General features: G+C 58.4%; 1 protein-coding gene across 1 annotated transcript in view; it reads right to left on the bottom strand.

The window, feature by feature from the left end:
- LOC149521079 (basement membrane-specific heparan sulfate proteoglycan core protein-like) overlaps window positions 1-16603 on the bottom strand; it is a 141791-nt gene that overhangs the window by 76691 nt on the left and 48497 nt on the right. The window contains exon 9 of the mRNA XM_089774210.1: window positions 2273-2595. Within this exon, the coding sequence (XP_089630336.1) occupies window positions 2273-2595 (323 nt within the window). The remainder of the gene's footprint in view (window positions 1-2272; window positions 2596-16603) is intronic.

Genomic DNA, 16603 nt, shown 5'->3' with positions numbered 1-16603 from the left:
CAGGGCAAGAGCAGGGATCAGACGTGTCAGCATCACACTCTGGCCAGTTTCACTTCACTTCCGTTGGCTCGACCCACGTACACTGGTCAATCCACATTGCTTTTCTGGGAATATCTTGTGTATCAGGTGCACCCACAGCACATTCCCAGCACACACACAACTCTGTCTGCACACGCCGCACACAGAGCACACAGGCACAGTCAGCACTGGGTCGGTGGTTTATATCCGACATGCAAAATACATGAAGGATTGAAGAGGTTGTGAGTGAAAACAGGCAGAATAAAGAAAGTTACAAATTTCAAACAAACAGGAAGCACGTGGCTAGTTCGAACACACCAAACTTATGGTAAACTTACCCTAAAATGTTTTTATTTCACACAAGCCAAGGAGCCAGAGAGAATCTTTCCTTGTGACGTGGGTCCCTGGCTCTCCGTTTGGGGGTGTCATGCCAGCCAGAGAGAGAGAGGCTGCCACAGACTTTCTTTTGGGGCAGGAATCCTTTGTTCTCCACCCCCTCTGCCTAGCAAACCCCACTGCCTCAGGTGGACTGGAGAGGAAATCACAGAAACATTCCAATTCACCTGAGGACGTGGGGTTTGCCCAGGAAAGCTCCTGGTTCTATGGATCTTGGTTAGTCTCCAAGGTGCCGCAGGACCAGGCCTTGCTTCTGAAATTACAGACTCACATGGTGACCCCTCTGAGAGCTTTTTACCAGCCATTAAGTTGATCACCCGGCCATTAGGGTTGCCAGAGAAGAATCCTTGCTGGCTCCCATTTGCCCTTTAAAACCAGAGACAATCCCAAACCGCACAGCTCCAACCTGCCACACGGGAATGATTCACACACCAGAGAGAGAGGCACAGACCCAGCCGGGTGTGACACTAAACTGGATCGGTTACAGGATGTACGTTGCCCAAATCATCTGGGAGTGATGCATATTGAGATCAATATGATCATTTCGGGTGAGACCCTCTCACCCTGCCCCATTGGTGTTGGAGCCCTGGGCAGCCTGGTTCCCCTTAGTTCCAATACAGACGATTAAACAGACTCGCAGAGGACAGCCGGATCCCTGCCTGTGGCACTGCCTCCTATAGTGCACAGTGATGTCAATGGCAAGTTCCAGGGATGAGTCCCGTGACACTTCACAAGGCAGAGGGTGCACACGGCGTTGTGTCGGTGTGTAGGGTGTGAATACAGGGGTGCAGGAGTTCACTCAGAGCAAGCAGGCTCTGTGCACGAGGGTTCTACCCCGATGAATACGCGGCCGTGCCCCGCTCCAGATACAGCGGCGTTTTCATTGGTCCCGGAAGCGTTGCTGGTGCTAAAGCCCTTTCAGATCCTGTGGATGTTTCTCAGCTCTCGCTCCAGGGCTTCCCACCAGCATCTCCCCCTCCAGGCTGGTATCCACAGGGGGATCCGAAGGGGTCTCTTTATGGGGAGAATCCCAGGCACAGAAGGAAGGGCCCCTGCACAGAACAAGCCAGGCACCTGGATCTAGGAGCAGTAGCAGGAGACGAGGAAGATGAGGCCGTTGATGAGGCAGAAGGAGCCGCCCACGGCCAGCTCCCGGACACTGACAAAGCTGTGACCTGCTGAGATAGAATCGGGAGTGGAAGCAGCCGGTGAACATCACTGCTGATGGGATGCACATGGTGTCCGTGTGTCTGTGCTTCTAGCACCCCCTCCCCCAGAATCTCAGCAGCCCGAACTGGGATGTGAAACCCACCCACAGCCCTTCTCTCTCAGAGTGGGGGACACTGACCCTCGTTCACCCCACACGAGTGTCTGTTCCACTCTTCTCTGCCTGCCCTGTGCCCTGCCCTGTGCGCGACGGGCCCTTGGGGTCTGGGAGCTGGTTGCTCCACTGGGAAATGTGCTGGGTGAGAAGGGGAATCTATCTAGGTAGAGGCCAGCAAGCCACGGGCTGCCTCACCTGGCACTGGCACATTCCTGGTGATGCAGGGACCTGCCCTTCCAAAATAATTTTGGTGACACCCCCCCCCACACACCTCCATTGAATTGAAAATGGCACATTCCTTCTGTACCAGCCTGCCCCAGGGGGGGAAGGGAGGTCCAGTCTTAAGGACAGAAAAAGCAGGGGGGAGAGGAATTTTACCTCCACTTTATTTTCTCTCCATGTTACCCCAACCAACCTCCCTCTCCCAGCAGAGCTCCCAGGGATGGGTCTCCTCCCATGGGAATAACAAACTCAGCTCAATGAAGATATTAGGGGTGTCTCACCTGTCCTGGTGGCATTCATAGTGACATTCACGGTGACATTCCCAGCCTGGCTCTGGAGGGACGGGATCCACCTCCCACTCACGTTGTCCTCGTACCTGCAGGTGAATTCCCCGCTGTCACTGGGACTGGCCCGTGGGATGCTGAGCACAGAGCCCTTCACAGAGCGGGAGCCGGGCTCCATGGTGCTGATCTCAGACCCTGCATCCCTGGGGACAAACTCAACTTTGTCCTTGTAGAAATGAAACCTCCTCTCGCCGGTGTCCCCTGGGGCCGTGCAGGTGAGGAGCAGGGGGAGCCCTTCACTCACCGCTCCAGACGGGGGATCCACACTCAGCACTGGCTGGGGAGGGGGATCTGTGGGGAGCAGCAAAGGGGAGGGGTCAGCAGGGTCAGGGCAGTGGAGAAAGTGAAGATGGTGCCCACAATTCCGTGTGCTCTGAGACAACCTGGGCTCTGTCTCCAGAGCCTCTTGCTACAGTTCAGGGTGCTGGGGGGCTCCCTAGAGAAATGAGTGAGATCCAGGACGGGGTGGGGATTACTTCCTTCAGATAAGGGGGACCTTCTTCCTCAGAAGATTGGGACCCGAATGGACCATTCCCCAGGCACGGCCCCTTGCTCCTGGACCTGCAGGTTTTCCCTCCTTGTCCTGACAGTGCCTCTAGAGTTCCTTGTTCTCCAGCTCTGCATCTTCCTCCAGCCACTCCTGGCACCTCACTAAACTGACTAGAGGGGAGGCTTGTCATCAGCTGGAGCTGGTCCTTGAATGGATTCAATGTTTCTCTGGGCTAGGAGCCTCTGAACCCCAAAGTAGCATCAACAACTCCCCACAAACCTACTAGGAACCAGGGAGTGATATTACTGGGGGATTCAAATTGACCTGAGTCTCCCTGTGTGGATCTGAGTGGCCAGTCTGGTGGGCGTGTGCCTAGACTACAGGGTTTTGTGGACAAAACTATACCTGCGTCTACACTGCCATTGAGTTCTATCAACATAACGTTGACAGAACTCAGCAGTTATGTCAACTTCTGCAAACCTCATTAAATGAGGAATAACAAAGAATTCTACGAATTCTGTCGACAGAAGGCTTTATTGCATCTACACTGTCCTTTGTGCCTACACTGTCATGTTGACAATGCAGCTTGCTTTGTCGACAGAACTGGATGTAGTCTCGACGTTCTTTGTTGACAGGAGCTTTGTCGACACTATCTGTTGACAAAGCTTCTGTCAACAAAAGCCTGTAGTCTGGACGTACCCTATCTGTCCACAAAGCCTGTGTCGAAAAAGGCGTGCAGCCTAGAAGTAGCCTGGGTCTCATCCCGCACGTCATGAGAAGATGCCCTGCCATGGGGCAAGTAAAAGGCAGGAGAAAGGGACCTCACCTGTCACTGTGATGTTGATGGGGCTGCTTGTCTCTGAGAGGAGCTCTCGCCCAGACAGTGTCTTCCAGAATTCACAGCTGTACACTCCAGTGTGTGACCCAGACAGACCTGACAGCTGCAGGGAGTCAGTGTAGCTGTCTCGAGGGAAGGGTAATTCCATGCAGTGGATTTTGTAGCCGTTCCTGAAGAACCGGATCCCAGACACGTTGGACACCCCAGCAGCTGAGCACGTGAGGGTCACATTCTCTCCAGCAATGTAGACAGGTCGCTGCGGGGACACAGTGAGGTTGGGGGCTGGAAAAGAAAAGGGGGTCAGTGGGGGGAGATGGTTCCTATCCGGTGACAGATACAAAGGAAGAGCCAGTGAAGGGCAGAGGAAGGACACAGACCCCAGCCAGCCCCAGCTCTGTTCTCAGGAGCCACGTCCCCGCCAGGACATGCAAACACTGAGCCACAGAGATCTCCCTGCCAGGAACCCAGAGGCCCTGCCTCCCTTGCTCGGTACCTGAGGGGGCAGATCCTGCCTGGGACAGCTCAGCCTGAAGGGGGTGGGTTTGGGATTGTGCAGTTTAGGCCAGGGGTGTCAGGGATCTGCCCCCAGCAAACACAGAGCAGGACACCCAGCACTAAGAGCAGAGACAGCCGTATGCTGCAGAGCCCTGAGTGCCCCAGGGGAGATTCCCACACTCCAGCTGGGTCCCAGCCCAGTGACTCCAGAGAAGCTCCAGCCCTTTGACCCCTGCTGGGATCTCGCCCATTCACTCGCTGGTGTATTGGTGCCAGCAGTGGGGTGGGGAACAGGACAGTGACACTAATCACAAGAGATACAAGGGGAGCCCTGGCCAGAGCCAGGGGCCAACGCTGACGTGTTCGGATGGGCCTGAGATACCCAGTGACCCACCCACCAAACAGCAGGAAAGGGGCTCACCTGTCACTGTGAGGGAGATGGAGCTGCTCCACCTAGATGACCTTGCTCCTTCGGGATCCTGTCTCCAGTACGCACAGGTGTAGGACCCAGCCCGTCCCCTCTCAGCTGGGAATTCCAGCCAGGGCTCTGCAGTGGGGATGAGGAGTACCTGCAGCCCTTTTCGAAAGGAGAATCTGTATCCCCCAGCCTGCTCCCCATGCGGAGAGGAGCACATGAGCCTAACCAGCTCCCCTGGGGGATATGCTTGGTATGTGGAGTTCCTCACAAGTGAAGGAGGTGGCAGGAGATCTAGAACAGAGGCAGAGGGGTCAGCGCAGAGGGACAGGCCAGGATGCAATCAAGAGAAAATGAGAAGTGAGAGGAGAAATATAAACACAAACCAGCCGCATCTCACTGCCCAGCACCTGCCCCCACGCTGGGAAATACCCCAAGGCAAATAACCCACGGCCTGATTCTCTCTCCTGTCCCATTACTTCTCCCCCGATGATGAAACCCAGAACTTCATTGCCAGCTGGAATTTGTGGAGCTCCTGCTCCCAGGGACTGGATCGTGTAGAATCACTGTCTGGTCACCTGCAGAACCCTCCATTGTCACGTGTCTGTTCCCCACGTCGGAACTTCCGGGCAACCTTCCCTTTGTGACACTGAACAGGCTCAGCTCCTGGAGTCTCTCCTAGAACATGGACCTGCCTTCTGCACAGCTGGGCAAATTCCTTCCCCCATCTTCACCCCTGCACCCCACAACTTGCTGCTCTATGCTCAGTGGCCTCCCAGTGTCCCTGCCCTGCCCCCCAACCTGCTGCTCTACCCTCCCGAGAACAGAGGAGCTGGGAAGGGGATTGTGCCAAAGAACAATCAGGACTCAACGGGCCTGTCCCAGCAGAGACAAGGGGTGTCAGGAGCAGAGCTGGGTGGGAAGTTTCCCTCGTGTGTCTCAGTATCCACAGGCTGCCCCCTCTCCATCCAGGGGAGGGGTGAGGGCAGGTTGGGAGGATCCTTCACCCACCAGTGCAGCTCCAGATCCCACACTCTGGGGGAAGCAGGAGGCCGAGAGGGGGAGGGTGGTTTCTGCCAGTGCTTCAACCCCAGACCCTCCAGAGTCGCTGCAGAGAAGTGAGAAGGGTTGGCTGGACATGGGGAAGGGAGGGGGGAGTTTTTCCACTGACCACGTCTTCTCTGGGGTCTCTGCAAAACCTGCTTTTAGTGTCCTGGCTGGTGGTGCTGGATCTGTCCCCAAGGCCCTGAGCCCTCTGTAGGGTCGCAGACCTGGGGGAGATAGACCCCCCCCACATGGCCCCACACTGATGGGCCTTGCCTAGGGGCGCTCAGAGCCATGGGGAGATGGGAACTCAGTCTCCACAGCCCGTCCAGACCTCGCTGTCTCTGCTGAAGTTCCCATTTTGGTGCTGGAAAGCCCCCATGGTGCTGGGGCAGCTTCTCCCCTACGGCCTGGGCAGGGACCCACCAAAGAGATGCTCCAAGGAGCCATTATCTGGGCCTGCTCTTCTGCCCCGTGGACGTGGCTCTGGACTGGAGCTGCAGCTGCAGGGTCCATGGGAGACTCCTGTGAATGGGCAGCTGGAACCACCCAAGGGGTGACACGGGGGGCCCTGGGAATCCCCCTTCCCTGCAATTTCAACCACCCCCAATGTGGGAGGTAGGGGAGCCCCACCCCCACTGACTGACTTCTCCCAACCCACCACAAGCATCTCAGCAAGGCCAGGAGACGTCGTTACCTGCGGGGGTCACCGGCCTGGGGAGACTCTGGAGCGAGGCTGGAGGAGAAGAGCAGAGAGGGGGTGAGAGCTCTGGGGAGGGGCTGGGGGAGCAGGGGAAGGGGAGACGTGGGGAGTGAAGGGGAGTCTCCAGACAGACACACCGAGGGGCTGGAGACAAGGGGGGCACTTACCCAGCAGAGGCAGGAGCAGAGGCAGCACCATGCTGAGCCGGTCACTCTGGGCTGGGAGCTGGGTTCTCAGCTCAGCTACTGGCCCCGTCTGGTGCAGGGGGATGGGACCCTCCCCTCTGACGCAGGCAGAGGAAGTCACAGCCTCAGGTGTGGTCACCGCTCAGCTCAGCGTTGTGACCGAATTCGGTGCTCGCTGCGCAGGGCGTGTGGGGGACAGCTGCCAATTTCCCACTGCTGATACTGGGGGAGGAGCTAAACCAGCAGCCCCTAGTGACTGACAGCTCTGGGGTTGGGTCAGGGATTCAACTGGGTTAAAGGAAACTCAGCTGAGTTACTCTAGCCTCTACCAGGCCCCATCGACTGCAGGAGACACAACACACTGACCCCAGAGGGGGATCGGCGACAACTCTCCAGCCAGGCCCAGATCCAGCTGGGGCCCTGCCGTGTGTTTGAAAATCGCACTGGGAAGTTGTGACGGCGCGTTGGGGGTTCCCCGTCTCCTGCACCCCGAAATGGCACAAACAGACTCCACCAGCCAGTGGAATTGAGGGTGGTTTATTGCTCCTCCAGCACAGCGCAGCACAGATGTAATCTGGTTACAGGAAATGGGGCTAAGAGGCCTCAGTGCCCCCCCTTGAGATAGGGGAGTCCCAGCCCCCTCCCCAGCTCCTTATTCCCTGCCTTCCAGCCAGGAACTAACTAACCCCCTACCAGCCCTGCCCCCCAGCCAGGGCAGCATTCCACCTCCCTTTGTTCCTCTCCATGGGGGGTGTCTGGCCACTGGTTCAACAAGTTTGGCATTACCTTGGCCTAGTGAGGCTTTCCCTGCTGGGTCTTGCTCCAGACAGCAGGGGTCACCACAGCCCAGCAAGTACCCCCACTACGTCACAGAAGTTCTGCTGGGTTGCAGGAACTTTGGCACAGACGGCGAGTGACGGGACTGAGGCAGGTTTCCAGGTCCCAAACCATGACCCTGTGGGATGGGACTGACCCCGCTCTGGGGAACAGGAGCTGGAGGCTGGGCCATGTACAGCTGGAGATGGAGCTGGGGGTGAGAGGAGCAGGACAGGGGGCCACCTGACGGAGATGGGGGCTGTGACACAGCAGGTGTTTCTCTCCCTGGACACGGCTGCATTTTAGATGCATTTCAGTTGATCACTAAAGTGTTGATGGCGTCCAAAGCCCCGTCCGACCCTGTGGATTTTTCTGAGACCTGAGACTGGTGCTTCTAGCTCAAAGGGGTCACGTTGTGGGGAGAATCCAAGGCACAGAATGAAGGGCCCTTCACAGAACTAGCAATGGACAATGAGGAAGATGAGGATATCGATGAGGAAGAAGTAGCCTCCCACTGCCAGATCCAAAACCCTGAATAACCCACGAGGTGCAAGAGAGGGTGACTGAGTGTGTTTATGGAACATTAAAATGTAGAGATGCTCCCTTGTCAGAGAACAGAGGAGGTAAGAGAGGTGCCCTGGATGCTGGGGTGGAGAACCCAGGGTAGCTTTGCCCAGGAGATCACCCCCGATGCTGTCTAGTGTCTTGTGTTAAAACCTCCATTCACTTTCATAACCTCATAGAAGAAAGTGACCTTAAGTTCCATCCCCAGCCCCCATGGCAGGACAAGCACAATTGACATCATCCGGGATCAATGTCTGTCTAACCTGCTCTTAAATATCCCCAGTGATGGAGATTCCAAAACCTCCCTCGGCCATTTATTTACTGGCTGGTTTGTTACTGAATGAACCCCAAGATCATGACAGGGTGTCAGGAGCAGAGAATGAGAAGAAAACTGACAGCTCTGTGGAACTAGCTCCAGGGTTTGCAACTGAAATGGAGGATGCAAACTGAGAAGAGCAAAGGCTTCTTGTCCAGGCTGCTCCCTGCTCTGGCACTTCCAATGCAGAAGTTGCGGGCCCACAAGAGACCTAAAATTCCCTGCTACTAAAGCTTCAGTTATTGTCCTATAAGGTGTGACGGCGCGTTGGGGGTTCCCCGTCTCCTGCACCCTGAAATGGCACAAACAGACTGCACCAGCCAGTGGAATTGAGGATGGTTTATTGCTCCTCCAGCACAGCGCAGCACAGATGTAATCTGGTTACAGGAACTGGGCTAGGATGCCTCAGGCCCCCTTGAGATGGGGGAGACTGGGCCCCTAAACTCCAGCCCCTTCCCCTAGGCTCTCCTCCATGCCCTCCGACAGCCAGCAACCAACTCACTCACTTCCAGCCCTGCCCCCCAGCCAAGGCAGCATTCCACCTTCCTTTGTTCCTCTCCATGGGGGGTGTCTGGCCACTGGTTTGCATAGTGACTCATCCTGTTTTGCTGGGTCGTGGTACCCACGGCAGCCAGTGGGGGTTCCCCCAGAGCCAGCAGCATAGAAACCAGCCAGGTACCCCCACTACGTCACAGTTCTCCCCCCTCCGAGAGCGAACTGAGCAGGGTCACTCCGCTCGTGACCTAGGGAAGTTCGGGTCCTCTGCGTGGGAACCCGCCCTGGGGACATGGGTGCTCCCCTTGACTCGGGCCGGCCGTGGCGAGGCCCCACATGAATTGGCTTCCCTCTGTCCACTCGCCGCCCCGCTCCAGGGCGACTGGCACAGGCCTGTCCTCGGGGGTCACACCCACCCTTCCACTGGCCTTGATCTCTGGCCAGGGTCTCTCGGGCCGGGGCCATGAGCCCAGTGAGCCTTCTCTGGACAGCCAGGGTGGCTTCCACCCCCGATGCTCCATCCAGGGAGGTCTTCCCCTCCCATAACTCTCTCAGCGAGCCCAGGGGGTCCTCTATCTGGGGTAGAGACCCCCAAGCCGCTTTCCTCCTGTCTTGGGCCTTCCCGCCCCTCTGGCAGGAGTCACAGGACCGGCAGTACCGCTGCACGGCTGTAAAGATTCCCGGCCAATAGAAGTGCTGGAGCAGCTTCAGCCGGGTGCTCCGGATCCCCCGGTGGCCCCCAACGGGGACATCGTGGGCCAAATACAGCAGCTTGAGGCGATACTTTCGGGGGACGACCAGCTGCCGCTCTACCCTCCATGCCCTCGCCTTCCTGGGGGGGAGCCACTCACGGAACAGGAGCCCACGCTCCCGCAGGAATCTCTCCTGGCCACCTCTCCCCCGGGGCTGAGCTGCATGGAGGCCAGCCTGGTCCCTCAGCCTCTGCAAGGAGGGGTCTGCCTGCACCTCAGCCTGGAATTCAGCTGCTGAGGCAGGGATCGGGACCTGTTCCCCACCTTTGCCTAGGTCCGGAGTCCCAGCCTGGCTGGATCCCGTGTCCACTGGGATGGGACCCTGAGGACGCTGCCAGGAGTCCTTCCCTGGACCCACGTTGTCAGACCCCCGCTGGCTCTGGCTCCGGGTAGTGACTAGAGCCCGCTGGGATTCATGGGGCCACTCCTCTAGGTCGTTCCCCATCAGCACCTCGGTGGGCAAGTGCGGGTGCACCCCCACTTCCTTGAGGCCCTCCTTGGCCCCCCATTTCAGATGCACCCTGGCTACAGGCACCTTAAACGGTGACCCGTCTATGCCCTTCAGGGTCAGCTGCGCGTGGGGTAGTATCCGCTTTGGGGCCACTATGTCGGATCGGGCCAGAGTCACCTCCGCCCCCGTGTCCCAGAAGCCCGTCACCTTCCTACCATCCACCTCCAGGGGTATGAGGCACTCGCTCCGCAGGGGCCGTCCTGCCCCCACCCGGTACACGGAGAAATCCGCCTCCTGAGAATCAGACCTCCCAGGGGAGGTGCACTGAGCATCCTTCCCCTCTCTCTGAGCTGAGGTTTGCCTGCCAGCCCCTGCCTCTGGGGCAGCCTGCCCTTCCTCCCGCCCCAGCCAGTTAACCCTGGAAAGTCCCCGGTCCTGGGACCTGGTGCACTGAGCCCTCTTGTGGCCTTTTTGCCCACAGCGATGGCAAGTTAGGCTTTGGGCTGTCTCTGTCCAGGCCCTGGCTGGTTGTCTGGGGCGCAGACGACCTGTTCCTTGGGCTCGCCCCGTAGTTGACTCCCTCCGTCGCTCAGCCGAGATCCGGTCTCTGCGCGGTTCCCTCTCTCTCCGGGACTCCCGTTCACACCCGGACCGGCTCTCCGTGAACTCATCCGCCAGTCTCCCAGCCTCCTGGGGGTTCTCTGGTCTCCGGTCCTTGAGCCACAGCCTCAGTTTGGGTGGGCACGCTGCATAGAACTGCTCCATCATGACCAGCTTGAGCAGCTCCTCTGCAGTCTGGGCTCCGACTCCAGACACCCACTTGCGGCAGTATTGCGCCAGGCGGGAGACCAGATCCACATAGGTCTCCCGTGGCCCTTTCTGTACCCCCCGGAACTTCTTCCTGTACATCTCGGGGGTCAGCCCGAACTTGTGCAGCAGGGCCTCCTTGACTCGGTTGTAATCCCCGGGCTGTAGGTCCTCCAGCTGGCTGAGCACTCCGGCCGCCTCCTGGTTCAGTGCGGGGATGAGCTCCTGCAGCCAGTCAGCTGGGGGGACCCGTTGCAGTCCACAGGCCCTCTCAAAGGCACTGAGGAACCCGTCTATGTCACCCATGTCCTTCAATTGGGCCACCACGGGCCTCTCCAAGCATCTGGCAGTTCTGGGACCCTGGGGCCCATCCGCACTTGGCGCAGCCAGTGCCCCGCCGGTTCTCCGCTCTGCCATGGCCAGCTCATGCTGCCGCTGCCTCTCTCGATCTTGGCGATCCCTTTCTCGGTCCTGGCGGTCCCTCTCTCGGTCCTCTACTTCCAATTCCTTGATCCGCAGCTGGATCTCCAGCCGCCGCAGCTCTGCTTGGCTGGCCCCTGCCCTAGATGGGCTGCAGCTTGCAGGCCTCCTGGGGGAAGCTGTCTCATCTCTCCTGTGGGTTCCAGCGCTCCTCCCCCTCTCTGAGCCTGACACACTCTCAGGGGGGGTCTGGCTGCTTCCCCTGGGGACAAGATCCTGGCCCTGTGGCTGGTCATTCTCTTCCAGCTGGGTAATCAGCTGGGCCTTGGTTGCTTTCTGCACAGGCAAGCCCCTCTCTCTGCACAGCCCCACCAGCTCTGCCTTCAAGAGTGGGGCGTAGGCCATCTGCCCGCTGGTCCCCTCGGTGCAGACTCACCAGTCTAGTGCTGCAGCGCCCCACGATTCCCCGGAACCGCTTCGCTCTGTCTCCAGCACGCCTGGCTCCAGGGCTCTTGCTTCTACTGCGCCTTGTCGCTTGCCGCTGGAAGCTCCATCCACGGGGTGCAGTGCATCCCACTTCTGACACCAGTGTGACGGCGCGTTGGGGGTTCCCCGTCTCCTGCACCCTGAAATGGCACAAACAGACTGCACCAGCCAGTGGAATTGAGGGTGGTTTATTGCTCCTCCAGCACAGCGCAGCACAGATGTAATCTGGTTACAGGAACTGGGCTAGGATGCCTCAGGCCCCCTTGAGATGGGGGAGACTGGGCCCCTAAACTCCAGCCCCTTCCCCTAGGCTCTCCTCCATGCCCTCCGACAGCCAGCAACCAACTCACTCACTTCCAGCCCTGCCCCCCAGCCAAGGCAGCATTCCACCTTCCTTTGTTCCTCTCCATGGGGGGTGTCTGGCCACTGGTTTGCATAGTGACTCATCCTGTTTTGCTGGGTCGTGGTACCCACGGCAGCCAGTGGGGGTTCCCCCAGAGCCAGCAGCATAGAAACCAGCCAGGTACCCCCACTACGTCACAGTTCTCCCCCCTCCGAGAGCGAACTGAGCAGGGTCACTCCGCTCGTGACCTAGGGAAGTTCGGGTCCTCTGCGTGGGAACCCGCCCTGGGGACATGGGTGCTCCCCTTGACTCGGGCCGGCCGTGGCGAGGCCCCACATGAATTGGCTTCCCTCTGTCCACTCGCCGCCCCGCTCCAGGGCGACTGGCACAGGCCTGTCCTCGGGGGTCACACCCACCCTTCCACTGGCCTTGATCTCTGGCCAGGGTCTCTCGGGCCGGGGCCATGAGCCCAGCGAGCCTTCTCTGGACAGCCAGGGTGGCTTCCACCCCCGATGCTCCATCCAGGGAGGTCTTCCCCTCCCATAACTCTCTCAGCGAGCCCAGGGGGTCCTCTATCTGGGGTAGAGACCCCCAAGCCGCTTTCCTCCTGTCTTGGGCCTTCCCGCCCCTCTGGCAGGAGTCACAGGACCGGCAGTACCGCTGCACGGCTGTAAAGATTCCCGGCCAATAGAAGTGCTGGAGCAGCTTCAGCCGGGTGCTCCGGATCCCCCGGTGGCCCCCAACGGGGACATCGTGGGCCAAATACAGCAGCTTGAGGCGATACTTTCGGGGGACGACCAGCTGCCGCTCTACCCTCCATGCCCTCGCCTTCCTGGGGGGGAGCCACTCACGGAACAGGAGCCCACGCTCCCGCAGGAATCTCTCCTGGCCACCTCTCCCCCGGGGCTGAGCTGCATGGAGGCCAGCCTGGTCCCTCAGCCTCTGCAAGGAGGGGTCTGCCTGCACCTCAGCCTGGAATTCAGCTGCTGAGGCAGGGATCGGGACCTGTTCCCCACCTTTGCCTAGGTCCGGAGTCCCAGCCTGGCTGGATCCCGTGTCCACTGGGATGGGACCCTGAGGACGCTGCCAGGAGTCCTTCCCTGGACCCACGTTGTCAGACCCCCGCTGGCTCTGGCTCCGGGTAGTGACTAGAGCCCGCTGGGATTCATGGGGCCACTCCTCTAGGTCGTTCCCCATCAGCACCTCGGTGGGCAAGTGCGGGTGCACCCCCACTTCCTTGAGGCCCTCCTTGGCCCCCCATTTCAGATGCACCCTGGCTACAGGCACCTTAAACGGGGACCCGTCTATGCCCTTCAGGGTCAGCTGCGCGTGGGGTAGTATCCGCTTTGGGGCCACTATGTCGGATCGGGCCAGAGTCACCTCCGCCCCCGTGTCCCAGAAGCCCGTCACCTTCCTACCATCCACCTCCAGGGGTATGAGGCACTCGCTCCGCAGGGGCCGTCCTGCCCCCACCCGGTACACGGAGAAATCCGCCTCCTGAGAATCAGACCTCCCAGGGGAGGTGCACTGAGCATCCTTCCCCTCTCTCTGAGCTGAGGTTTGCCTGCCAGCCCCTGCCTCTGGGGCAGCCTGCCCTTCCTCCCGCCCCAGCCAGTTAACCCTGGAAAGTCCCCGGTCCTGGGACCTGGTGCACTGAGCCCTCTTGTGGCCTTTTTGCCCACAGCGATGGCAAGTTAGGCTTTGGGCTGTCTCTGTCCAGGCCCTGGCTGGTTGTCTGGGGCGCAGACGACCTGTTCCTTGGGCTCGCCCCGTAGTTGACTCCCTCCGTCGCTCAGCCGAGATCCGGTCTCTGCGCGGTTCCCTCTCTCTCCGGGACTCCCGTTCACACCCGGACCGGCTCTCCGTGAACTCATCCGCCAGTCTCCCAGCCTCCTGGGGGTTCTCTGGTCTCCGGTCCTTGAGCCACAGCCTCAGTTTGGGTGGGCACGCTGCATAGAACTGCTCCATCATGACCAGCTTGAGCAGCTCCTCTGCAGTCTGGGCTCCGACTCCAGACACCCACTTGCGGCAGTATTGCGCCAGGCGGGAGACCAGATCCACATAGGTCTCCCGTGGCCCTTTCTGTACCCCCCGGAACTTCTTCCTGTACATCTCGGGGGTCAGCCCGAACTTGTGCAGCAGGGCCTCCTTGACTCGGTTGTAATCCCCGGGCTGTAGGTCCTCCAGCTGGCTGAGCACTCCGGCCGCCTCCTGGTTCAGTGCGGGGATGAGCTCCTGCAGCCAGTCAGCTGGGGGGACCCGTTGCAGTCCACAGGCCCTCTCAAAGGCACTGAGGAACCCGTCTATGTCACCCATGTCCTTCAATTGGGCCACCACGGGCCTCTCCAAGCATCTGGCAGTTCTGGGACCCTGGGGCCCATCCGCACTTGGCGCAGCCAGTGCCCCGCCGGTTCTCCGCTCTGCCATGGCCAGCTCATGCTGCCGCTGCCTCTCTCGATCTTGGCGATCCCTTTCTCGGTCCTGGCGGTCCCTCTCTCGGTCCTCTACTTCCAATTCCTTGATCCGCAGCTGGATCTCCAGCCGCCGCAGCTCTGCTTGGCTGGCCCCTGCCCTAGATGGGCTGCAGCTTGCAGGCCTCCTGGGGGAAGCTGTCTCATCTCTCCTGTGGATTCCAGCGCTCCTCCCCCTCTCTGAGCCTGACACACTCTCAGGGGGGGTCTGGCTGCTTCCCCTGGGGACAAGATCCTGGCCCTGTGGCTGGTCATTCTCTTCCAGCTGGGTAATCAGCTGGGCCTTGGTTGCTTTCTGCACAGGCAAGCCCCTCTCTCTGCACAGCCCCACCAGCTCTGCCTTCAAGAGTGGGGCGTAGGCCATCTGCCCGCTGGTCCCCTCGGTGCAGACTCACCAGTCTAGTGCTGCAGCGCCCCACGATTCCCCGGAACCGCTTCGCTCTGTCTCCAGCACGCCTGGCTCCAGGGCTCTTGCTTCTACTGCGCCTTGTCGCTTGCCGCTGGAAGCTCCATCCACGGGGTGCAGTGCATCCCACTTCTGACACCAGTGTGACGGCGCGTTGGGGGTTCCCCGTCTCCTGCACCCTGAAATGGCACAAACAGACTGCACCAGCCAGTGGAATTGAGGGTGGTTTATTGCTCCTCCAGCACAGCGCAGCACAGATGTAATCTGGTTACAGGAACTGGGCTAGGATGCCTCAGGCCCCCTTGAGATGGGGGAGACTGGGCCCCTAAACTCCAGCCCCTTCCCCTAGGCTCTCCTCCATGCCCTCCGACAGCCAGCAACCAACTCACTCACTTCCAGCCCTGCCCCCCAGCCAAGGCAGCATTCCATCTTCCTTTGTTCCTCTCCATGGGGGGTGTCTGGCCACTGGTTTGCATAGTGACTCATCCTGTTTTGCTGGGTCGTGGTACCCACGGCAGCCAGTGGGGGTTCCCCCAGAGCCAGCAGCATAGAAACCAGCCAGGTACCCCCACTACGTCACATAAGGTCACAGATCCCCTGAACTTGTGTGGGGTAAGTTCCAATCACCCAAATGCAAAACCCCTTGAGATGACTCACTTGAGAACGTCTACCTGTGGGGTAACCCCAAGTTCTTTAAATCTTCCTCAGGAGAGATTAGGAAATCAAAGTGTAATTTCTTAACAGCCGACCTTCCGTTTCAGGCACAATCGCACAGAACCCCTGCCTTCTAGGACACAGGAATCAGATCATAGTCCTTGAAAGGTGTTTTAATAACAAAACAAGAAGACAGACTTGATTGCTACGTGTCACAGAGCAACTCAAAAAAGGCAGATTGAAAGGACAGATTCATTCAGTTGGTATCAGGGGTCACATGGGCTAAGCAGAGAGGAGTTGAACCACACCACAAAATAAAAACAAAATGGTTGCGTCTCACTGAACTTCCCCTGTTCTACATGCACCTGTAGTTCCAAGATTCGTCTTGCCTTAGGCACAGATATTGCAGAAAAATCCTGACTTAGTCCATCTCTTGCCCAGCTCCTGCCCTGAACTCACACAAAAACTAAAGCGGAAGGAACACGGTTTTCTATTCAGATCTCTTACTCTCTCAGCCTTGTCTCTCCTAGCCCCCTGGATATTCCTGTCTCTTGGTTTAACTCTTTACAGACAATTACAATAACTGGATGTCTAGAGTGTCTTAAATACGGTAGTACCACTCCCATCCATCATACTTGTGCATGGTCTGTTTGAGCACAAATATCGTGACCACAAAAAAGGTAAAAGTGCAACCTCCATGCAGTCTGACAGTATCAGAGAGTGGAATAGAGAATTGAAAAAACAAATCTTACATGAATTTGAATTGAATTAATTTCTTACAGACATAGAGGAGACAAAATGTCGGGGGCAGAAAGCTTTGGTCATTTATAACAATTTTAAGTGTGATGAAAGTGAAAGCAGGAAGTCAGATACTGACTAAATGTGAAGAAAATGGCAAGTCAGAAAGGAATGAGCCCTTGAGAGACGCCATCTTCTAAGGCGAGACACCTGATGGCGTCATGGAGCAATAAAGCAAAGAATGAAGAAAACTTGTTGTGAGCAGACAGAGTCTCTGCTCGGAGACAGACCCGTGTGGGGTATTAACGACGTGTGAAAAGAGAAACGGCTCCAAGAAAGAGATTTCAGTCCAGAACATGCTCCCCAGACATGCAGGGCAGCAGACGCTGTGACAGCAGAAGCCCAAGAGT

The sequence above is a fragment of the Pelodiscus sinensis genome, chromosome 30 (genome assembly GCF_052426305.1).
Source record: "Pelodiscus sinensis isolate ZL-2025 chromosome 30, ASM5242630v1, whole genome shotgun sequence".
Taxonomy (NCBI): domain Eukaryota; kingdom Metazoa; phylum Chordata; order Testudines; family Trionychidae; genus Pelodiscus; species Pelodiscus sinensis.
The sequence above is the reverse complement of the archived record's forward strand: the minus strand, read 5'-3'. Positions and strand labels throughout refer to the sequence as shown.